The sequence below is a fragment of the Mesoplodon bidens genome (assembly GCF_964165515.1).
Source record: "Mesoplodon bidens genome assembly, chromosome: 17".
Taxonomy (NCBI): domain Eukaryota; kingdom Metazoa; phylum Chordata; class Mammalia; order Artiodactyla; family Ziphiidae; genus Mesoplodon; species Mesoplodon bidens.
In genome coordinates, this window is record NC_138174.1 from 6,723,800 (window position 1) to 6,748,764 (window position 24,965).

The following is a 24,965-nucleotide window of genomic DNA, read 5'->3' on the forward strand; positions in this document are numbered from 1 at the left end:
TAAGGTCACACAGCTATTAAGTGGAAGAGTCAGGCTCTGAGCTAGCTTCTTATGGTATATCTTCCCCTACACCACGCAGACGCATAGACAGACGTGTATATCTATCCATCCCCCCGTACACCACCCACCCATACACCTCCCATCCACCATCCATCCATCCATCATCTACCCATCAACTACCCACCCCATCATCCATCCCTCCATCATCCAGCCATACACCATCCACCCATCATCCACCAATCATACATCATCTACCCATCCATAATCCATCATCCATCCATCCGTCCATCCATCCATCCATCCACCCACCCATCCATCCATCATCTACCCATCATCCATCCATCCATCATCCATCCATCCTCCACCCACCCATCATCCACCCACCCATCATCCACCCATCCATCATCCATCCATCCTTCCATCATCCACCCATTCATCCCTCATCCCATGGCACTCGTGAGCATGCCAGTCATTGGGTGCTAGGTATGTGCCATTGAACAAGGCAGACCAGACAGCCGCTGGCCTCCCCAAGCATTCACCAGAGACTTGCATCAGCAGGCAACAGTGATGAGGAGGTGGCTGGGGGCAAGTCCACTGCCCTCAACAGAGGATTCTAACCCAGAAGGTGCGCATGGAAAGCAGTGTTATTCCCAGACAATACAGTCCCTTCACCATGACCCCACTTCAAGCAAAACAAAACATTCATGCTTCTTTGAAAATCTTCTGTAGATTTTTATGAGAGTATGCATGTCTATGTGGGTATATGTGTCAAGTTTCCCATTTAAAAAATAACTTGGCTGGATCTACTTTGGGATATTTTCAAATCACACGCAATCAACACAAGTTGAAACATAAACACTAAGCCGTAACTTTTCCACAAATATTTCTCAAGCCCACACAGACCACTGCAACTAAAACAAATTCAAATTGAGGCTAGAAAACAGAATTAAAGAGCAGTGAGTCCCTTCTGGATAATTAGAAGAGGATACCCCTGTGTGTGCGACAAATGCCTACGTTCCCACTCCGAGGAACTCGAGCCAAACTTCTTCCATGTGAGGTGATTTTAGAAAACGAAATACTTATTTACCACCTCTGCCAAAACGAAAAGAAAAAGCAAACCCTTGGTTTGGCGATGTGAGTACTCTACAGTCACTTTAAAGATTATAGTTCAATGTCCCTTAATAAGCACAGGAAGGAAATTAAGGCCAGTCAGTCTTCAATACAATCAAATTACAAGTAAATACTGAAAAAACACTATTTCCAATCCCTTAATCCCTTAAACATACTGGCCACATTTTGACACATGGTGCCCCTTAATCTCCCCACTGCCATCACCCTCAAGAATGCAGACTCACATACCAAATGTGTAAAATAAGAAAAACTGGCTTTCCTTCATTATATAATATTAATCCAAAAAACTATAAGCACACTTTGCTAAGGGCGTAAATGCTACTAACAACAGTTCACTCTTTAAGATGGTCATACGCCTCACCCAAGGCTATTTGACAAGTTCCCGTGGTACAACTGTGACTGGTATCACGTGTCATCATTTACCAAGAAGACCCACTGCTCTCCTCGTGGGCTGGAAGGAACCAGCCATTTTGGCCCCAAAACAAACCAGGAACCAAGAGGCAAGCTCTGCACTCACCGGGCGAGAGCAGCCTCACTTTACCTCTCTGAGCCTCCGCTTCTCATCTGTGTGCACCTGCCTCCTGGGCTATGAAACGCAATTCAAGGAGGAAACGTAAAAAAAAAAGCACAGTCTCCTTGCGGGGCTGCCATGGCTTTCATGGCACACACAGAGCTCCAAGGGTTCTCTAGCCCCCGGCTCTCACCTCTCGGACTGTCCTCTTGGCGAGGGACCCGATATGTGGTCAGATCAGCCTCCTCTGGACCTGCCATTGTTTATAAACTCAGGGCGAATGGCTTCACCAGCCACACCCTCAATGTCCCCTGGGGAATAGGTGACACGTTTTATAAAGCATCGATCATAAGGGATTCTCACTTTCCAGAGAATTCACAAGCTAAGACACACGGATGGTGAATTTCCAGTACCAACAAAAAGTCACTTGGCTTGTACTGTGTAAAATGTCATCCCACCAAGGTCTGCTCAGGGACATTCAGAAAAGGGGAAAGACACCGGGCTTTGAAGGAACAGCGTGTATTCTAAGCTCTGTCCAATGAAACGAAAACAATTTAAAAATACAAATTGTTGGAGAATTCCATCACATCCTCTGTAAAACTGGCTTCTGCCTTTTGTCAAAAAGGCACTTAGTTACCTTGAAATAAACCACGTACAAGAGTAAAAACCCAAAGTTAAAAAAAACCAGTTACAACGTCTCTCAGACCAGCACAATTCAAGATATTTCCCTGGGGAATAATAACTCCACTGTTAAAATACTGGCACGTGAAATTCCAGTTCTTACCAGCAATGGCACCTGAGGTTAACGTGGCGATTATTGGTGTTTTGGTCCTATCGTTGATCTGGGCCAAAAATTTAAACAGCAGCCCATCTTCAGCCATGGCATAGATAACTCGAGGCATGGGAAACATGGACCCTAAAAGGCTAGATGGGAGGAAAAGCAAAATGCATCCGTAAAATATCTCCTGGGAATAAAGGCACCGTAACGCGGCATGCGTGTTCACCACCGAGGAGAGGGAGCTGTCTCCCGACGGTGAAGCCCGCGCCTAAAAGACAGGGACCCAACACACCAACCCCCGGAAAAGCACTCACTGCAAAGTCTAACAGGAATGGGAGATGTGTAACGTAAACTAGCGTGGCAGCTAGACATAGTTTTATGCAAGAGAAATTTTGTATTTATTCCCGTGATTATTTCTAGCTGAATCAAACAGAAAATAAAAGCATCGCTGCATTTCATGAGGATTTCTCTGTGGTCAATCAGTTTTTAGCAAATACTTCCTGTGTGTCCAGGCCAGCAGAAAACATCAAAGTGTTTCTCATTAAAAGGCACGTGCTCCCCTTTTCAAGGTAGTCTCTGCTTTATGGCCAAACTAAGGGCCAAAAGACAGTGTTCACAGAGGCGGCCTGGTCCAGTGGCCACAGATGGGGACAGAGAGCCAGGACCTTGCTGAGTAGATAGTGCTAAAATGTGGGCTTCAGGTTCTTCGAGATGAAATGTCAGTAACACAAACAGCCCTTGGGGTGACGGAGAGCAGCACAAGGGGAGAAGCCACACGATCAGGGCTGGGGTTTGGCTCTCTTTCAAGGGACGAGAGGAATATTCACAGCAAACCCGCCTTCCCGCGAGTTTCCGCTTCCTCACCTGGTGGAAAGGGCACAGAGGGAGCCGATGGCCACTGCGTACTTGGCGCCCTCCCAGCCCACGTGTTTGAAGGCGTCTGGCAGGGGGCTGTCCTTGTCCAGGCAGAAGTATGGCATCATGAGCGTGAGGGCGGCCGACACCCCGAAGTAGGCGACGAAGCAGATCAGGAGGGACGCGACGATGCCCACGGGGATGGCCTTCTGGGGGTTCTTGACCTCCTCCCCTGGAAGGAGCAAGGGGTCAGCCGGGGGGGCTCGGGACCACCCCATGGCACGTGGCCCTGTGGGGACCAGGGCCTTCCCCCAGCACCACAGACCACGACACCCACAAGCCCAGGGACAGTGTTCTCAGCCTTTACACTGATGGTCGGCAAGGAAGACTCGCTGCCTTTAGCAGAGAACACCCGGGAGGCCCGGGGGCCCAGCCTGTTCAGTCACCAGGACGACAGTGTTTTTAGCGGCCCTGTTTCTCCCGGAGGGCGCACAGGTCTGCAATCAGCTGTAGCTATGTACGGTGCCATCCTCCCGGCCCGCAGGGGACCGGCGGTCTCGTTCAGGATGCCGCTTCCCGTCGGGCCTGCCGCTCGGGGAGTGATGAAGCGGAAGATTAGCAGGACGGTGCCAACGCACACGGTACTCAGGAGGGAGAGAGCGGCGACGGGCACGCACGCGCCCGGGAAGGGGAGCAGCGACCTGGCCGGGTGGGCCCGGGTGGGCCGAGGGGGGCGGGCGTACCTGTGGTGGCGATGCAGTCGAAGCCCACGAACGCGTAGAAGCAGGTGGCTGCCCCCGACAGGACACCGGAGACCCCGAAGGGCATGAACCCCCCGACACCAGGTTTCCCCACCTCCGTGTCACTGGAAGAGAGAGCCACGGTCAAGAGGCCAGCGCCCGCTCCGTGGTCCCCAACAGGAGCCATCCAGCTGTCCCCGCTGCGGCCGGGCCCCCCACCCGTGGTGAACGGCCCTGGGACAGCTGTCACAGCCACCACACTCCTGGGCAACAGGCCTCCCTGCTTCTCATGGCCAGGGCTGCAAGGGGCCACCAAGCACTTTCCAGACGCCCCGGCTAAATACTGATTTGTGCGAGGCAGGGACCGCAAGGCAGGGTGCCCGTCAGGAAGGGGGGGAGCCAGCGACCGCAGCCTCTCCCCCGGGACCCTCAGAGCATCGCTCAGCTGCCCACCAGGCGCAGCGGTCTCCGCCCGCCCGGGACCAAAATGCAGTCTTGCACGTTTACCAGCGGCTCATGTCTGAAAACAAGCATTTCCAGAGGTGCCGCGGTTAGAAAAGGTGAACTGTTTCGGTGGAGAAACGCATGTGTTAAGCCGCCCCTGCCTCCCGTGCGCCAAGTGAACAGCGCCACCGGGTGCCCGTGCGGGTGGGGACAGGTCTTCCGGATCTGAGTGCGCTGTCTTCACGCTCTGTCCCCTTGTGCGAGAGCCGGGCCATGCCTGTGCCCACAGCCCAGATGCAACCAGGAGCACGAGGACGGCGTCCTCAAGGCTGACGGGACAGCCAGGCGGATGATCAGGTTCCTAAAAGCCAGTGTGTGGTCTCGCTGGCCAGCCCCCCCCCCGACTGTTCATTCCAGGACCTGAGACATCATTTGAAAGCCACTGCACTTTTAGGAAGGTCTCTTCATCAGAGCAGTTTAACCTTTAGCCATAATTAAAACAGAATTGTATACAAAATGAAAACTCCCCACTCTCCATCCTAGGACCCTAAAATTTACCCAAAAATCTGACCAAAAAAGATCAGAAAGGCCCGTTTCGATGTTTGGCTTTTGTTTCCTGGATAAGATGAGCCTGTCGGTAAGGGTGCACCTAGAAGCCTGGGGAGCTGGCCAGGCACCTGCCTCCAGCCCTGGGTGTCCTGAGCCCCAGATACGGAAGGGAGACGGGGCCACGGTCTCTCAGGGCTGACGCAGCACAAGCTGAGTGCGAGTGAAAGAGATTATTATAATCACATTCTGATACTTCAGTAGTTCTGAAAACCTCTGATAAAGGCCTGTGATAAAAGTTCCACATATTTCTTCTTTGTTCTAGGTTATTAAATAGGAAGGCAGTTCAAAATTTAAAAAATGGTTATCACCATGGTGCTGCAGAGAAAATCTTTTCTGAAAACAAAATTCAGAGCTTGGTCATGAAACAGAGTATGAGGGAAGAGAGATTCCTGAGTGAGTCTGACAGTGATCCTCAACCATGCACAATTTTGGAATTAGAACGAAGATGCTGTTTCCCCAACATCTTCCTTAGTCATACAGTGTGCAGTCAAGTACAAGGCAAGAAAACGTAACCCAAACTTCAAACAAATAAAACACCCTCAGCTACTTGACTGCAAAAAAACCAATTAAATAATAACAAAACATACTAGTTCAAGTTACACTTAAGAAAAGACTCGTATTGTCACAGCCGACGGCATCACCAACCTCATGACTGTCACGCACCCAGAGACAGAACAACACTCACTTGTTCAGGCAGAGGTGATCAGATGTGTTCTGGAAGTCCTCCTCCGTGAGCTGCCAGTTTTTAATTGATCCTTTCACAAATCCCGACACCATGATGAAGCCCAGGACCAGAACATTGATACACGTGAATATTTTGTTGACCATGGCTGACTCTTTCACACCCAGAGTTAAAAGTCCTGTGAAAGTGCATCAACAGAAACTCTCTCTCAGCGTTAACCTCGTACCAGGCAAGTCCTTCTGGGATGGGGACGGGGACGGGGACGAGAGGGTGACTTAAACAGAATCCAAGCAGCGTCAGACCTCCAAAGAGGAAATGGGACTGAATTAATTCTCATTCTAGAGGCAGGGATCAAAATAACCAAGGTCTGAGGGGGTGCTGAACAAAGCCATCGAGGCTGGCCTTCCAGATCCCCTCTGGACTTGAGACACCAGGCCAGGGGCACCAGGAACAGCAGAGGCAGCGACGTGTCAGCCAACGGCCCCCGAGAGCAAGGCCCTCCCTCTTCCTGAACCTCCATCCCCGAGAGCCACCCTCGGGGGCAGGATTTCATTTCCTCCAAGAGACACTTGGCTCAGGTTCTCGGGAGGGCGAGAGTTTTCCAGAAGAGGAGTCATGCGCTCACTGCTACAGGGTGCTAGCAGTGACAGCCACCTGGGCTGTGGGACCCCTGCCCCGTACGGGTCCTCCTGGGACTCAGCGCACGAAGAACGACGTATAAGCGAGACTAGTGCCAGCTCGTAAGCTCAGGATAAAGAAGACACCGAATGATAAAAACCCACGGGAGCCACGTGACGGCACTGCCGCGGGGCGCGCGTCTGTAGTGAACTCTCGGCTGGGCAAGAAGAAGGCAGGAAAGGGGCCTGGTGACACGTGACCACCGGCCTGACTGGAAACTACCGCCCTGCCGTGTAGGTCTCTCATACGTTTTAAAACAAGACGCTCTATGTAATAGACTGAATTCTGAAAAACAGGCATTAGGACAGAATCGAGCAATTCATCACAGGGAACACTTCTCCGCCGTGTTTGTTCTTCGGCGTCCCTCTCTCTCGTGTTTATGAAAATCTCACTCGTGCAGACTTAATTTCTGATACATGTTCCTGCCAGCTGGACCAGAAATACTGCTGAGACTGGCCTGTGCAGAACGACTTCAATTATGTGGTGCGTAAAATACGGCACGTTGTTTTTAAAACCCATCCAAGATTTTCTAACCTCAAAGGAGAATTTATCTGCATTTCAGCTTAATGTTTATATAAACAAAACTCCCATCCTAGTGGCTGAGGCTCAGATAAGTGTCACTAAGAAGCTGCCATCAGCTGTGTTCAAGCCATGTCTGCGATTTTAAAATTCTGTACCAGCAACTTCCTGGTGAAGCTTATTTATTTAAAGGGTGTTTTGCCGGCCGTTGGGTGCAAACCACCCGAGCCTTCACCAACACAGGCCCTCATTCCTCCACGTCGCCCTGGCTGACAAACGCCAACTTTCCTTTTCCAAATAGTCATCCGCTGACTCCAAAGAATTTATATTTCTGTATCAAAAAGCCTGCAGCATTAACAAGATCTTATTCCACAAACAGTTACGCAAACACCTGAGATTCTCTTTTAATTAAATGACACGTAACTCGACCGATTCAAGAGGTCAATCCTACGTGAATCTCTAAGAAGCCATTTTGACAAAAAAGATGTCTGTATCAATTACAAAAAGGAGAAGAAAATGGGGGGATGGGAGAAAGAGAAAAGGAAGGAAGCAACTTAATGGGAGCCTGTCCTACACCTTGGACCCCTCGCTCCAACCCAGTGCCTTCCGGTATGTGGCTTTACCTGTTAAGATGAGAATTATGATCACGGCAAATATGTCTGGGTTTTCGGCCAGCACCCCGGGTGCGTTCAGGGCCATGTGCGTCCGCGAGAACTCCCCGATGGGTTTGCCAATCAGCTCGTCAAACGTTGCGCTCCAGGCTCTGGCTACGCTCGAAGTACCTGCCACGAAACACACCGTCATATGAAACTGAAGGGAAACAGTTAACGGAGCACCTGTCACCAAGCCCGGCACGGGCGGCACTTGCGCGGGGATGGCGGCCGGCGCACGGGGGTCCAGCGGCAGCCACCGGACCCTGGGACGTGCTGCCTCAGAAGTGAGGGTCAGTCAGTGTTTGCAGAGACGCGAGAAGTGGAGCCTGGAGAGAAACCCGTTTTCCATCACAATCAATACGACGTGCATAGCATGCGCTGCGAACGTACATGTAACTCAATGACAATAGAAGTCTAACAAACTAACGTTACCCTGAGCACAGAGCGGCCCTCTGACAGTACTGAGTGCTACTTATTTGATCGCATCCGACAAGAACTCCTGAGGGAGAACCATTCAGGCGACTTCACGACCCACTCCTGGGCTGCAGTGAGCAGGGGCCACGTTCCTCAGGAAGCTGCTCCCCTAAGACCCCAGCAGCAGAGCTGACAGGCCTGCCTCCCGCTGCGGGGGACTAAGGACAGCGGCTCGGGGCTGGCTCCACGTCAGCAGCCGAGTCCCTGCTCACCCCCGCCTCTGCTGCTCCGGGCCCGGGCGGCCAACACCTGCCGCGGGCCGTGGCCCCGAGGGTCTGCCCGACGGGAACACAAACGGATGCGGCGTCCAGCACCTCCAAGGCCAAGAGCAGCTGACTGCTCTCTCTCTTTTCATCTGAATGACGTCACTGCTTTTCCAGCAATGCTTCTCGGGAAATGTCGCTAAAGTTCCAATATCCACAAAGAGTTTCTTTATCTTCAAAGGGGGCCTTGCTGGTGACTGTGGTCTGGATCTTCCACACAACTTGGCCAGAGTGACCTGCAGGACTCCATTTCACCGTCTGGTCTCATGCTAAGTGTTTTTCCAACAACTCAGAAAGGAAACCACATTTCTTCATCCCGAGTAGCCAGCCTATGATGAGTTCTGTCCTTCAACGCCACAACCCAGTGAAGAAAAAGGTCACTACCTCTCCTGCCCCAGAGGCCAGCTCGCCACCAACAGGGCTGCCCAGCTTTTCCTGCCTGCCTACCCCTCCCCACCTCTGAATCGTGGCTTTTAAAAGAAACACATTTGATAGAGAAGCTGCCCTTGCTCCGGAGGTGAGGCCGAGAACCGCCTGCAGTAGCACGGGGGTGCGTCTCCGAAGAGAACGAGGCCCCGTCGTCACCTGCTGGTCCAGAAGCTGCAGACGCTTCACGTTCACCATTCTCTTTTATTCGCAGGTAAATCCTCTGGAAACATAATGGCCCCTTTAAAATAGCTGCATTCCCACTGAGAGGCTGCAGCTTGTAAGGACGTGTATGGTTGCAACTTTTGGTGCTGCACTGAGAAAAACGTGATTAGGAATTTTATTTTCCAACCCAGAAGAGTAAGCTCTCGGCAGGTGCTGGAAAGAAAGGGAGGGTGTCGCCCAGGGAGCCTGGTGGAGCCCAGGCGGAGGCCCAGCACCACACACGGCTTCCCAGAGGGCGGGCATGGAAGCCAGCGGGGTTCAACTCATCCCACGCCCCGGTTTTTCAATATTACTACAAAGAGCTAAAACAGAACTGGAACATTTAGTGGCCATTTGTATTATTTCTGTTTGCGAACCGGCCATTCGTATCCTTTAGTTATTCTTACATTCAGGCGTTTGTTTCTTTTAAGTGGATGTGCTCAGCTTCGGCTGTAATCAAAATACAAATAACATAAAGAGAATAACACTGAAACCTATCGAACAGAAAAGACTATGTTTTTGGTGTTTTCGTTGGTCGGTTGGTTGTTTTTAATGCTGATGCCAAGTCCAGAGTCGGCAAGGACGTGAGGAAAAGGGGCCCTTGGCCGTCAGGAGGACCACAGGCCACACGGGCCTTGAAAATACGCAGGCCCGCTGACCCAGACGTTCTGCTTCTTAGACCATTTTAAAGGAAAGTGCACAGCTTTTTGTTTTTTATGCCAGAGACATTAAGTAATTTACTATTTATAACAACAACACAGCTGGAAACAATCTAAATACCCCACAAAGGCGCCCAATCAATTATCTGTATATAAATCTATATGATGGTATATCATCAAGAATATTACTATGGGGCTTCCCTGGTGGCGCAGTGGTTAAGAATCCACCTGTCAAGGCAGGGGAAATGGGTTCGAGCCCTGGTCCAGGAAGATCCCACATGCGGCGGAGCAACTAAGCCCGTGCGCCACAACTACCGAGCCTGTGCTCTACAGCCCGCGAGCCACAACTACTGAGCCTGCGTGACACAACTACTGAGCCCGCATGACACAACTACTGAAGCCTGCGCACAGCAATGAAGACCCAACGCAGCCAAAAATAAATAAATAAATAAATAAACTTATAGAAAGAAAAAAATAAGAATATTACTATGGAAAAATAACTAACGCTATGAAAAAGGTACACTACATATTGTTTTACCAGTATAGAGACACACTAGACAGAAAAATATACATTTAGGTTCACAGAAATATTAACCATGTAATATCCCTAAACTCTATGAACGGAGGTCACCCTGTTCCTCCACGGGGTCTAATGTTGAGCGGGATGCCGGGCACAGAGGAGGTACCTGATAAACGTTCGCTAGAAGAATGAATGAATAAGAGAATTAATTTCTCCAGGCTGTCAGAGTGGGTAATTTCTACTTTCTTCTTTGCGCTCTTCTACATTTCCTAAATTTTTCTGTATCAGGGATGTATTTACTCAAGTAATCAGAAAAAAGTACTGAAAGAGACTACGTCCTTTTTAACTAGATACAAACACCCGACTGATTCTGTGTCTATCGTGCGAACAGGACTGGCTCCTTGCTGGCCTGGCCTGTCCCCACTAAGGTCGTCCCATGTACTTGATCATTAAAAAGCAAGGGCAGTGATGCCCGAGGGTGGCCTCCGATGTGCGTTAGAGGAAAAGGGAAACTGTGTAGCAGTTCAGCGAGGCGCAGGTGCCAGGGAGGCGCCAGGCTCTGTGTGTCTAGGGAGCCAAGCGGGGCGCGGCCCACGGCTGGGGTGGGAACAACCAGGGCCTCCTGGACCTACCGATGATGTAGGAGAGGATGAGGTTCCAGCCGGTGATGAAGGCCCAGAGCTCGCCTACGGTGACGTAGCTGTAGAGGTAGGCCGAGCCCGTCTTGGGGACCCGAGCGCCAAACTCGCCGTAGCAGAGGCCGGCCAGCACGGAGGCCAGCGCGGCCACCAGGAAGGAGATGACGATGGCGGGCCCCGCGTCCTCCCGGGCCACGGCCCCGGCCAGCACGTAGACGCCGGCCCCCAGCGTGCTGCCCACCCCCAGCGCCACCAGGTCGACCGTGTTGAGGCAACGGGACAGCCGGCTCTCCTCCCCGCTGCAGTCCACCACCTTCCGCCGCAGCATCTGCTGCCCGATGCCCACCAGCACCTTGCACCCCATCCTGCAGCTCACACCTGCCGAGAGAAAGAACAAAGGTGTGTGCTGCAGCATCGCCCCGCTCTCCCCCATTAACCCCCTTCAGCGCAGCACGGATGGCGAGGTGCTCCCGTGTCGTCATCTACAGCTAAGGCCTCGCACGTCACGATTCCACGACCCGCGGTCACAACACCCACCCACGGCTTCCCGGCCTCAGGCTTAACCAGCGGGAGAAACACCCGGAGGCCAACGCGCCGGCCGCCTGGACTCTGGTCTCTGAGCCTCCACGCTGATATCAGTTCTTAACCGAGAGCCTGCCAGGGGCAGAAAGAGTGCGAGAGGCGCACATTAAGGATGTCGTTCCTGCCCTCAATAATCGGGCGATTTGCCAGGAAAAGCAGGACGCCATCCCAAGTGGGCTGCTGGGGAAAGAGAACCAAACCACATTTTAATGTAATTATTAGGACCCAGAGGCCTTGAATAGCAATGACAATGCCTTTTAGAGACCTTCCTGGGATCCTCTGAGATGGCAGGGGTCAAGCCGTCTCCACTTTAACACAGAGTTAGGTCCAGAGCAGAAAAGCGTTGAATTACTAACAAGTTAGGGCTCCTTGTAACCATCGCTACTCGGGGAAGCACTTCTCCTCTGGACCAAAATGTTGGCCCAAAGTGCTACGTGATGCCCTCCTGATCACACATGCCAGGAGGGGGCCCCCATGCACATATGGCTCCCGGCCTCCGACTTTCACACGGGACACACCCAAGGGGGTTCCCAGGATGCCACCCACACCGTGAACAGCATCCCAGGTCAACATGCCAGGACAGTGATTTAAACGCTGACAGACACGGCCCCGGCCAGGTGGCCAAGGTCGACATCCACAGTGACAAGTTATAGTTGACCGTATGATGTGATAAGAAGGGCCTTTACCTCTGAGAGCCTCCTCCCCAAACCCATAAGCCCAGGCTAATCCTGAGAAAAAGATCAGACAAATCACAGGTGAGGAACTCTCTACGAAACACCTGACGAATCGTCAGGAGTCACCAAAAACAAGGAAGGTCGGAGAAGCATCCCGAGCAGGGGGAGCCCAAGGAGACAGGACGCCACACGTCACGTGGGAGGGGATGGGATCCCGGAACAGAAGGAGGACGGCAGGGAACTCTAAGGCGATCTGAATAAAGCGTGGACTTCCGCTGTATCAATATCGGGTCGTTAATCATAACTAAAATACCACACTAGTGTAAGATGTTAACCAGAGAGAAAAGCGGGTGCGGGGCACGTGGGCACTCTCTGTACTATCTTCACGGCTTTTCTATAAATCTATAAACGTGTGCTAAGCTAGTTTTCAGACAACAGCATGTGCAGAGATAAGCTATCACCATGACTTTTAGCTACTAAAAATTCATCTTTATGATCCATTGGTAGTTACTGACCTACCTTTGCTGTAAGCAAGTCACTGGAAAGCAAAACCGTCTACATGGAGACGGCAGGTCCAGCCAAGTCCACACCCAACCACCTGGCGCCCTGGACCGCCCGCCCACACCCCTGTGGCCCCGCGCCCCTCCCAGCCTCAGGCCAAGCCCCCGTGGGTCATGTCACTGGCCAGCTCCCAGTCACAGAGGGACCAGTGGATGGTCCTCTCTGCGAGGCCAAGAGGAGAGAGAAAGTTTCTCAAGACTCAAAGTTTTTAGCTAGAGTGGGCAATAAAACTCATCCGATCCCATCTTCTCGTAAAGACAAGGGAAAACAACTCAGACACCAAGTGTCAAACAGGGTCACGAGCTCAGAAGGTACGTGGTGCTGGCTCCACATCTGGGTCTGGCGTTGGCATTGGCGGGGGGGAAATGATATCACCGTCAGTGAGGTGGGGAGGAAGTGGGAGGAAATGAGGGAAGAAGACCTTGTTAGTGCAACAGCAGTGGAGCAGGAAAATCACAGGCACAGGGGCTGATAAGAGCTGAGAGGGCAGGGACAGGACAGGAGACACGCAGAAGAGCAACGGTGCCCGGGGTGCTTCCGGCCACTCACTGGCCAGTTGCTGATGCTCGGTCAGGAGTGGGCCCTGAGGGGCCCCAGCAAGGCAGGCAGCGAGGACCTGCCGGGGCTCCAGTGCTGCCCGGGGAGCCCAGGGTGCGAGTCCTCCTGGTCCTGCCTTTCCCTTTCTTCCTCCCAGGATTTACCTGGATTCATTCAAGTCAGGCTGTGAACAACAGCAAAGCCTTTAGTAAACCACTGCTTGGATAACAAGTAAAAAGGGAAGATGCACCATTTCAACACAGCCCTTGGCAGAAGGGGAATGTGCGAGGATGCCGTACACAACTTCTCAGCATCACTTTGGGGAGGGACGGGAGTATTTTAAGAAGCCAGGACCCTTCACGGGAAGCGGAGTGTGAAAGCTCCCGGTTGCCGGCACTGTTTCTAGCTTGGCTGGTGAACAGGACTGACGTTTAGCGAGAGGGCTGACCTGCTCGCGTCCTCTCCTAGAGGTCGTTGTTGGTTCATGACAGACGGATTCTCTCCCCAAAACCAAGTGCAAAGCAAAGACAATGTAGTTAAATAGCGTTTTCTTTCCTCAGCTTCACAGAGTAAAGTAACCCCAGGGCCCAGGAGGCACCTGCCTTCCTCTGAAAGGCCAGACACACTGTGCCCTGGGCTCTTTGGAAGGGCTGGGTCCACAGCGCACACGCCTTTCTCAGATGTGCTGCCGTCTGGAGCAGAAGCAGGAGCTGCCGAGTGACCCGACTGGGACGCCTGGCCAGGGGCACACTGGAGCCTGGGGACACTGTCCTGAGAGCCCGGTGACCTCACTTTAGGCCGGAATGACCTCCCTGGATGTGTAGCTGCGGTGCATGTGCCACACGCCCCTGGGTGGTATCACCGGCACAGGCGGAAACCCTCTCCAAGAACCCACTGACCAATGCTGGGGGCCCCCGCACCATCTTCAAAATAAAGGGGGCGGGGCATCGAATTCTGTAAATTTAGATACAGATTTTAGACACAGGTTTTCAACCATATGTGAAAGGGACTTCTTGGTTGTGACCACAAACCGAGACTCCAGGGAGGCAGCGGACTTCTTCTAAGCAGGGACACAGCGCCCCCGTTTCTCACGAAGGGTCCTGGGCTGTTCCTCCCTCACAGGAGCCGGAGGGAAGCGCTCCGGGTGCCAGTGGACGGGAGCCCAGGAGGGCCCGTTAGTTTCACCTTGGTTACTTCCTTGGTGCTCCCTGCTGTCTGGGGAAAGGGCAAACCCAACTTCTTTGGAAGCCACTGGGACAGAAACGCAGCTGCTGAGGCCTAGCGCTGAGAATGCGGAAAATACGAGCGCGCTGTCTGTTTCTACTTTCCAGGGTAGGAGAAAATGAGATGCTCGCTAACCTTGTTCGGGTTTATTTTAAAGAAATGTCCTTTCTGTCTCCTTGGGAGTCATGCAAAAACTGTTCTCCGGGTGGCATCGCCTGGCGGCATTTTGTACACATTACGGCGCGACTCACATTCACGCCTGGACTCCTAAGGTGGGCACTCAGCCAGCAGTGAGACCAAATGAAACTTCTCCATGTAAAACCCATCTAACCACGCCAACACCAGCAACGTCAGGGTCATGAGGACTTCCTGCTGCTGGGATTTACGCAGACCGTCGCCAAATACTTTGAAAGGATTATCTGGAAATTATGTTAGCCTCTCATGTGGGGAGGAATTTGTGCAACAGTCGACACCTACACTTTCATTTCAGTTTTTGACAGAAATCCTGTAATAGCAAGAGCCTCAGATCTGTCTTACTCCCGATTCATTTATTATTAAAGAGCCCTTACCTTATGTGTTATACTCTCAGAAAAGCAAAGACAAGCTGCCCCTTTCCCATAGAATTTCTAACTCCAAGTTTTATTCTAGTAATCATTATATAACAATAGGAGCAAAATGATCCAATGGGTCCAGATTGCAGAGATAAAGATGCTGTTTTCAAGGTGTCTGACAAAGGTGGGCAAATGTGAGATTTTTTTTTTTTTTTTTTTTACTCTCAAATGTCATGATAGCCCCATCACTGAAAAAGTCCGCTTAATGGCTCATGGGAGGGAGGGGAAGAGGTCAGATGTAGGCTGCAGTAGACACTGAGGTCATAAATCCTTTGGGGAAAGTCTTAATGTTGAAATTTTATTGCCCATACTTGTGCTTTTCCTTTAAGCGATCTTTACAACGGTCCCAGACATGGGAGCCACCTAGAGTAAACTCTGCCATTCCTGCGGGAGAATGATGCACTGTGGTCCACACGTGTCCCGGGCTAGAGAAAGTAGGTCCTTGCTAGGGCGCTCACCTGCGGGACACACAGACCGCGGGGCAGACGGGTCAGCAAACTCACTTCAGCTCTCCTACGGCCACATGGGGGACTCCCCCCAGGAGCCCCCAAGGCTCTAGAGCACATGCAAGTTTCACAAGGACGGGAACAGAGGGCCCATGACAGGGCCCTCAACCAGATGTGGTCCAAGGGGCCCCAACACAGAGCATTTCGGGATGTGGGCCATCGTGGGAACGGAGACGCACAGCAAGGGACAAAATCTGAGTTGAAGGAAGTTCTTCTCCAAGCCAGCTTCACATCCCCCAGATGTCAGGAGGACCAGGTGCAAGAGCTTAAAGTTAAAAAAAAAAAACTGTGTAAGGGCTTCCCTGGTGGCGCAGTGGTTGAGAGTCCGCCTGCTGATGCAGGGGACGCGGGTTCGTGCCCCAGTCTGGGAAGATTCCACATGCCGCGGAGCGGCTGGGCCCGTGAGCCATGGCCGCTGAGCCTGCGCGTCCGGAGCCTGTGCTCCGCAACGGGAGAGGCCACAACAGTGAGAGGCCCGTGTACCGCAAAAAAAAAAAAAAAAAAGTGTGGTGTGGAGGGGACTGGCTGATGCAGATGAAGACCCAACGTGTGGGCACGTGGAAGGAGGGAAGGAAGGGAACTAAAAGCACAGGGGTGGGGGGGGGGGAGGGGAGGGGACAACACAGCGGGGAAGGCCTGCCGTGGGTGACAGGGGCCGGTTCACACCCCGACGTCCTCACTGGGCAGCAGGAGCCTGTCTGCCTCCAGTGAGATGTGACTTCAGGATCCAGATTCTCTCTTAAAGTCCCTCAAGATCTACACTTGTCTGACCCCAGGCAGCACGGAGATGCTGAGGATAAAACTGAATTCCTCCAAAATTCGCAGATCTCACAGCTGTTAAGATGCCCTGTGCTGACACGGCCAGGTTTAGGGGAAAATCATAAACCCGGTCCCAGCCCAGGAAGCAGAGTCAGGGCCGGGCCGAGGGGTGATGGGGCTCCTGAAGAGGGGTGTGGGACCAGGCATAACAGTCCGTCTCAAAGACCACCACCTCCACGGGGAAGAAAAGGTCCACTCCACCCAGCGAGGACAGAGGCCTAAAGCCCGCAAGGCGCCTGGGCCTGTCTCTGCTTCCAGTGAAGACACTTTGTGCTTGGCTGAAATCTACAACCAATAGGTAATGTGGTCTCCACCAGCACGGGGGGCACAAGGCCCACCATCCTCGGCCTTACCAGAAAGCCAGCCCCCAGGACCCCTGCCCCAGGCTGACCCTTCCTACCGATTCAACACAACTAACTGCAGGAAGCGCCAGAGGCCTCTGCAGTCCCGTAAACAACGGCAGGTATGTTCTGCATCTCAGTCCTAACTCCCAGCCACCAGGCCCAGGAGGGCAGCCCTGGGGTCCAGCTCAGGCACGCACCCACCCCGCAGAGCAGCTTCCAGGGGCAGATTCCAATGCAGGGATGCCACAGGGAACTGGAACTGCTGACCACGGGCACAGCACCCCCTGTGGTCCAGGCACCAAGCCACTGAGGGGTAGGGAACCCCGTGTGGCTCAGGGGCCGAAGCAGTGCCATCACCCACGATCACGCCTTGCAGAGGCCCAAGCAAACAATCCCAGGCTGAGAGCGAGGATGTGGCACCAGCTCGGGACCTAGAGCGAGATCGTCCAGGGGCAAATCTGCTACCAGACGGGGTGCAGACAGTGAAGTGTTTTCAGTAGTTCTAGTACCGTGGGAAAATGTCAAATTAAAAACTACATGATATGATCCCGATGAGGGTTAAGTGGAGGTGGGGTGTAAATACCAAGATATTAACTGAGACTGTCTTCCAGATCGTGCATTGCTTTCTTCTTTTCTATATTTGCCATGTTATCTATGGCAGTGAGATGTGTTACTTCGTAAAGCAAAACACAACAGGAACAACTAACTTTTGGGGGCACCAGCCAAAGGGAAGATCCTCTCCATAAATGATTTTATTTAATTCTCACATCACCATATCCAGCAGGCAATGCTTTGCATTCTGGAAATAAGGGGACCCAGGCAGACTAGAACTCAGTAATTCCCAACCCTGGCCACACATCAGAGTCCCGTGGGGACAGTTTTTAAACTAACGATGCCGGCCCGCCACAGATCAGGTGGCTTCTGTGCAGTTCTCCCAGGTCACCTGGTGGAGGGCAGGCAAGCCAATCAAAGACGGAGTCGGGGCTCAGACCCACATCTTACTGCCTCCAGAGCCTTGAGCTGTTCCCTGAATTAGGATCTCCTGGGTCCTGGGGGTGTGCTGGGGGGGAGAGAGGCTGTGTAAGAAAGAAGGGGGGGGCAGATGGCATAGCTAATGGCCAGGGGGAGCGGCCCCACTGTGGGGCTGAGCATCCACACGTCCCACCTGCAGGGCCCCATGTAGTCACCCTCTGTCCCGCCCAGCACGCAGGAGGCACCCGGCAGTGCTTACGGGACCATTAACACGCAGAGTGCCCACAGCACACACTCAGTACTATCGCTGACTTAAATTCAGGAAACTAACAGGACACAGGCTGTCTTTCTGACCCTCATCTTAGGCCACACCCTCGGCGTGACTGTCAACGACTAACGAGGTCTGTCCCTCACAGGAGATCCTATTAGCTGGATATTTAAAGGTCTGATTCACCAAGGAGTCCGGTTCCGTTTCTCTAAATGAATACACAGGCAAGAAGATGCTAGTTGGGTTAAAATCTGACCCAAGCGACACAGTCTGGTCTATGAAGCCCTGAAATAGTTCCCGGCAGCTCCTCCCGTCATGGGGGGTGTCCTGTCCCCAGCCCACCCTGCTCCACTGTGGGGACAACTGGAGTCCCTGTCCCCTCTGCCCAGGGCCTTCGTGAGGCTCAGGTTCCTTGTGTTCAACTAGTCCACGTGGCTGGGGCCTCAGTTTCCACATCTGAAAGATGGGGTGCCCCTGCGGTCCTGCCCGTGCAGGAGCTCGTGAGGACTAGATGACTAACGGATAAGCACGCTGAGAAGAAAATCCTCCGACGCTGAGTCAGCACTGCTTCTTCCTTTTCCAGTCTCGGCATCTCCCCGTCACCTCCGCCTCACAGAAGCAGGGGGCACACACTCCCCGGCAGCTCTGCGTTCCCGTCACAAGGCAGTCATGAACTGACACCTTGCCAGACACTGTGAATGCTGCCTACTTAACCACACTCAACCTTTCCAACATTGTTTACCCAAATCCAAGAATGACAAGAGCCCAGCAGCCGGTGGAAGATCCAGCAAGTGCTTCTCCATGAAAACCAGATACGATCTAGAAACGTTTCCTCCTAAAACCAGCAGGATGTGATTAGAGAGTATGTCTCTGGACGGCATTTCCATCACTAGGGAGGCCATGCTTTATCAGGACACATGCCCGGTTTTGTGTGCAGAAACACGTTACAACAGAAATGCGTGTTCTGTCAGGAGCTCCGAGCTCCTCTGACACATGCCTTAGCCAGACTCATTCTCCGGGATGTAAAGAAAACAAAGTTCTCTCCCTGGTTCACAGCGACGTGAAACCGAGCGACGTACAAACTCTGGGGGGAGGGTCCAGGGGGAGACTCGTCACCTAGGCCCTCCAGTGCAGGGTCCACGAACCTGAGCCCCACAGGGGCCCAGTCCTGAGCGGGGAGGCTTCATCAGGTCGTGCGCGTGTGAACCGTGGGCACTTCACCTGGGCCTTGACGACCGTTACCAAACTGGCTCTCCAATCTCAAATGGAAAAGAAATGTCTTAAATACATTTTCCCTAAGACAGGACTCAGACTAACTCTCAGAACATTGCCTCTTCAATTCTCTAGGCCTCTAAGGCATCCTGAAAGGTCAATTAGAGTTTTCGGTGGCTCCTTCTAGAAACGTCCTCTTTCAAAATGCCCCAGGACACCTGGCATCTGGAACCAGAGCAAGGCAGGGGGTTCCTGCCAGGCTGATCTAATTCCGCTGCACAGTCAGACCGTTATTCTTCCATGTGCTCAGTTACTCAGCAAACCCTAACACACCCAGGCAGCGCACCAATTTACCCGTAAGCCTGCGCCTACCTTAATCCCCAAACGCCTGTAATTTCCTCCCTTCCCCCAGTCTTCCCACCGTCACAAGCAACTCTGAAAAAATTCGGAATTTCCAGAAAATGCACTGGTTCAAAAGTAAAGAAGGTGTGAAAAATCAGGGACAGTTTCCCAAAACTGAGCTGGAGAAGAGACTCCTGAGGAGCTGGGTCCGCTGGAAACCAGCACTGCTCTACACGACACCAGCTCCCCGCCAGACACACACACACGAGATCATTTCATCCTCACCAGAAGCCAGCACAGGTTTAGGTAAAACGAAAAACGAAGTGGTTCATAGGTCATTCAAAAGCTGGGAGAGAGAAACGTGTAGATCCGTGTTTCTGTGCTATGCGCTGTGCGGGACATACATGAATTTTAGGGTTCACCTCCCATCTTTCAGCAGGTCACACCCTGACCTGCCTGGGAGACAAAGCTCAGGCCCACTGCGCCGCAGGTGACCCTGGCCAGACTGCACAGGTGAGGCTGGGCCGGGGTGTGGGGAGCTGGACAGGCCAGGGCCGTGCACCTAGGAAAGTCACGGGTGGGCAGCTGAGGGATTCACACTCGAGATGTAAAAGTTTCGTGCAGAGGAGGGGCATCAACAACATAACACTGGGAGGGCTGATCGGGTCTTGTGCAGGACAGACTAGAAGGGTAACGGCCTTCTTTACTTGGGTGGCAAATCGATAGGTTCGCCTTTGAGCAGGATATTTTAATCCAACTAATAAAGCCCCTTTGCGCAAGCAAATGCTATATTCTTTCATATGTACCAGCATTTGTTCCCCGTCCCTGTTTTCTCCTCTCAGAGCCCTGAGCTATTCGCAGCACCCACACCCTGGTTACCATGGGGATTATCTGCATGGGGTGGGGTGCGCCCTGCAGGAATAACCCCTAGTAGGAAATGCATGTTTTATGATGGGTCTTGCTGGTGTACTGGCAACCTGCTTTCACTGGTGGCCAGAACTTCAGACACTCACCCCCAAGAGAAAAGCATTTACAATTTGAAAGAAACACCACGGCCTCCCTCGTGGCTCTCCACCTCACCTGTCTTCCATCCAGCACTTTCCTGCCACAAGGTTTTCTCTCATGTCACACACTTAGAGGACACATCCAGTGGGTGGTAACAGAACGCCTCCCTTACAGAGAACGTGATGCCGTTTAGCTGAAGTCACTGTCAGGCATCGGAAGCAAACGGCCAGTTGCACGAGGGCCTGTGAATACCGGAATGCAGGACCGAGTGATCAAAGGCCAGCAGAGAGTGGACCAGAGGATTAGGCTGAGCCCGAGACGAAGGAAGCAGCCCAGAGTGCTGGACACGAGACCAGAGCTGGCTGGCGGCGCTGAGTGTGAAGGGGCTGTTTTCCTGCACGTCGGATGGACCGTGTGTACACCATATGTCACAGGCAGAGCCCCCAGCTCTGCTCTAATGGACGCTCCAGTGCAATAACCTTAAGGACAGGCTGTCCCTCCAGAATGTCACCCGAACGTGACCCCAGGGCCTCGCCATAAGCCAACGTTCAATGTCCAGACGGCAGTTACCTGAAATTCTCCCTTCTGGTTCCCACTTAATGACAATTAGAACCCACATCATCAGAGAATGAGGAAACACAGCACAGACTTCTCCTATCGTTTTTAAAGAATTCTTAAAGGCTGAAAATAGAAGTTGCAACTTACGCCCCAAATAATGCTCTCTACATGCCCCACTGCCCAGAAAGACCCACGAAGAGGGCGCCTGCCTTCTTTCTAGAAGTTCACAGTCGCATCAGTCACCTGAGACTCAGGGTCACATTTTCCTATACCAACAATGGGACAAAGCCACCACTGGGTTCCAAAGCAGCTCACAAAAAGCAGTTTAACCCGAAACGCTCCTGAAGTGCATCCGAGCTCTCTGGAGCTGCCCACTGCCCAGCGGGGTCAGTGAGGGCACAAGGACACCGACGTGGGTTGGGAGAATAAATGGATCCTGTAGAGTTGTGATCCTTTAATAGATGTAAAGTCATGGGTCATTGTGGAAGAAAGAAAGGAGCAAAACAGTTTTTCACAAAAATGAATATCAGATGAGAGCACTTTTAATCCCTCCTCTCAGGGGCAAGGAAAGGTGATCTGCAGTGGACAGTGTCTATGGTGGCCCGTGACCCCCTCCCCCTGGTGGGAGTGGGGAGTGGGGTGGGAGCTGGGGCTTGCTTCTACCAGCAGAACCTGGCACAAGGGAGGGCTGTCACCCCACAATTATGTGACATTATTTAAGGCTCTGTCTTACCAGCTTGAGGAAGTGAGTGGCCACATTGGGAAAACCCAAGCAGCAGTCAATGTGGCCTTCGAGTCAACCAGCAAGAGACTGGGGTCCTAAGCCCCAAAACCGTGAGGACATGGATTTGGCCAACAACCCAAGGAAGCTTGGACACAGATCCCACCCCCAAGTTGAGCCTTCAGCTGAGAACCAAGTCCTGGTCCACAGCTTGACTGCAGCTTCGTGGTGAACCATGAGAAGACAGATGTTTTAGGCCCCTAAGTCTGCGGTGTGTGTGCAGTGACAGCTGACTAATCCATGGTCCAAACAGCCATGAGATAATAAGTGAGTCTGCATTCACTTTCTCTTTAAACCTTCAAGGACCCAAAAACCAGAGCCCAACATTTCTTTAACTTTCTCTGCTTCAATGATGGAGTTAACCTTTAATTCACCTGAAACTATTTTTTCTTGGTTAAGGCGGAATGATTTGAAAGTAATTTCCTCTTTCTGGAAGAATGGAGTATATTAAATGGCTATTATTTCACTTTAAAAAAATGGTGTTTCTACCCTGTGCCTCTCTTTTAGGACTTGCAGGAGCTACAAAGATAAGCAATATGCTGTCCCTGCTCTCAGAGTGCTCGCAGCCTGGAAAAAAGCCAAATTAGCCAGCCAGCCATCCATCTAACAAGTATTTATCTGGACACCTACTATATGCCTCTCCCTTCCCTGTGCTGTAGGGTAAAAACAAACTTCCCTGCTCTCCTGGCAGGAGAAGACAATACAACAAACCAAAGAGCACAAACAGGCGGCAGAGACCCGAGCCCTCCGGAGACACGTCACCTCCGTCACCACCTGGCACCTGTTCTCTTCACTCAGGAAGGGCGCCGTCACGGTGTGGCCGGTGGGCTGTGAAGTCCCCTGATTTAGACACGGTTCAGGACCTGCCCGAGCACCAGGAATCGTCCAGGGCTTCCCCAGACACCTCATCACGGCCCTGCTGACCCAAGAAGCCAGCAACCTGAGGCACTTCACTCAAATGTGAACGCTCCCCGCAGCCTGGGTACCAGTAACAGAGGAAGAGGCTCTAGAAGAGGCTGAGCAGCAGAGGGGAGGGGGAATGCAGCGTGAACAACTCTCATTTAAGCACTTCTACTAAACAGGTGCTGAAAAGCAGAAGGAGAGACGAGGCTACTCAAGGCTCACGATGGGACGCGCTCCCACTTCCCTGCTACATGGACCTAACCTGACACTTTGGGGAAGTGTGCCCAGGAACCTTTGCTTCTGACATTTACAAGCTACAACAGCCTCGTAAACAAGGTGCTCACTCAGAGCATCGACCTCTCCGGAAGGAGGAGCTGGGGAGCCCCGCCCGTCCCCGAGAGGCACCTCTATGTGGCAAAGGTCACGGCTACACATCCACCAAGCCCCTGATGCAGGACTCAGAGGGCCGCTGATCCTGATCGTGCGTGCGTTCTTAGTACGGCTCCATACTCGGAAGTGAGAACATGAACGGGCCCAAACGACTGGAAGATTGCAGGGTGGGGGAGGGGGGTAGTCAGGTGCAGTTTTTTACACTTACACACACACACACACACACAGCTGAAAACACCTTGTGATAAATGAAACAGTGACAAAAATGACTGTCTCCATACTCAGCGAACCTGTTTTCTCAATCAAAAAATAAGCAGAGCAACAGCTTTCCGGCATTTTTATAGTAGAATCCTTTTCCCCCAAACTACATCCTATGCCAAACCCAAATATAAGCATCAGGTGAAACTGGACCCGCTCTTATTTAAAGGGACAAGGGGATAAGCAGCCCCCTGGCTGGCCTTGACTCTCCCCGCCCTCCATGCCTGCTCCTGTGCCCGCCCTGCCCAGGACTCCAGGGCTCCAAGGACCGGCCTGAAGTATACCGACCTACAGCAGGTCGTCATAGCACCTAAACCCAAGAACGAGCCACGGGAGAATTCTTAAGGACAAGAGTGACAAGCAGAGGAGTGAGAGGCACAGGAGCAAGACGAGAAGCTTGGGAGCAGAATGGAAAGTGGAACTGGCCCTTGACCTTGAGAAACCACAAAGTCTCCCAGAGTCAAAGGCAGACACAGAGCGGATGCATCATGGTCAAGGCTCTGTGGTCGCCCACGGGGCACAGTCCCTCCAAGGGCTGCAGACCAGGCGGCGCCCGGAGTGAGGGGATATCCTCTCCCCACGGAGCCCTGCACCGAAGGCCTTGCTGTCGCAGGACATTAAGAGGTCTGTACGAAGCAGAAGTGCAGGTAAGAATTCAAGAACCCATTAGAGTGAAAAGACAAACCTTTCCTGGTGAGTCGATGGGACGGAAGAGCTGGATGGGCGCAGCAGTGAGACATTAAAAAGACAACTTAGGGGGGCTTCCCTGGTGGCACAGTGGTTGAGAGTCTGCCTGCTGATGCAGGGGACACGGGTTCGAGCCCTGGTCCGGGAAGATCGCACATGCCGCGGAGCAACTGGGCCCGTGAGCCACAACTACTGAGCCTGTGCGTCTGGAGCCTGTGCTCCGCAACAAGAGAGGCAGAGATAGTGAGGGGCCCGCGCACGGCGATGAAGAGTGGCCCCCGCTCGCTGCAACTAGAGAAAGCCCTCGCACAGAAACGAAGACCCAACACAGTCAAAAATGAATAAAAATAAATAAATAAATAAAAGGACAAATTAGGGCTTAGTTATCAGTTAACTTAAAAGGCCAGCGGCCAGCGAAAGCCCTAACTGAGTAACATTCCAGCAAAATAGAGCAGACTGTGCTGCCGGGGTGCTGACAGGCAGACCGTACCTGGACTATGACGTGAGGACGGTCACCTTGTCACCCGAGGATCCCTGGGTCCTGGAGCGAAGACGTCTCAGGAGGGACGAGACGGGGCTGCAGGCTCCTGGGAGGCGAGGAAGAGACGTTAGACTCCATCTGTTTTGACCCCAGAACCTCCAAGCCTGCGGCCATCGCAGGGAGGAAAGATTCCGTTTAGCTCAGCATCAGGAAGGCAGACGGGGTCGCACCACGGGGACAGAGCAGCGCGCGGGGAGCCGCGCTGGGGAGCAGACGGGACACCAGACCAGACGGCCTCCCAACCAGAGGTCCTGCCCCGCCACCGCGACAAACGCGGGGTCACATCTAAGGAAGGACGACAGCAAAGCATCTTCCAGACAGGCTACGGCCACACATCCAGGACACAGAGGTGGAGCTGTGCACGCTCCGCGGCCCTGCGAGGGGCCGGCCGGGGGAGCGAGTGCCC

General features: G+C 52.8%; 1 protein-coding gene across 3 annotated transcripts in view; it reads right to left on the reverse strand.

The window, feature by feature from the left end:
- The window catches only part of SLC7A1 (solute carrier family 7 member 1), a 66,537-nt gene that overhangs the window by 6,822 nt on the left and 34,750 nt on the right, over window positions 1–24,965 (reverse strand). For 2 of the 3 annotated variants that reach the window (XR_014013675.1, XM_081215150.1), the window contains exons 2-8: window positions 24,509–24,605; window positions 10,779–11,162; window positions 7,571–7,729; window positions 5,754–5,928; window positions 4,019–4,140; window positions 3,285–3,507; window positions 2,427–2,566 (exon numbers count right to left, since the gene is read on the reverse strand). Coding sequence is in view for 2 of the 3 variants with exons in the window: in XM_081215150.1 (XP_081071276.1) it covers window positions 2,427–2,566; window positions 3,285–3,507; window positions 4,019–4,140; window positions 5,754–5,928; window positions 7,571–7,729; window positions 10,779–11,148 (1,189 nt within the window). In the remaining variant the exon portion in view is untranslated. The remainder of the gene's footprint in view (window positions 1–2,426; window positions 2,567–3,284; window positions 3,508–4,018; window positions 4,141–5,753; window positions 5,929–7,570; window positions 7,730–10,778; window positions 11,163–24,508; window positions 24,606–24,965) is intronic. The other variant, XM_081215151.1, reaches the window with a different exon arrangement.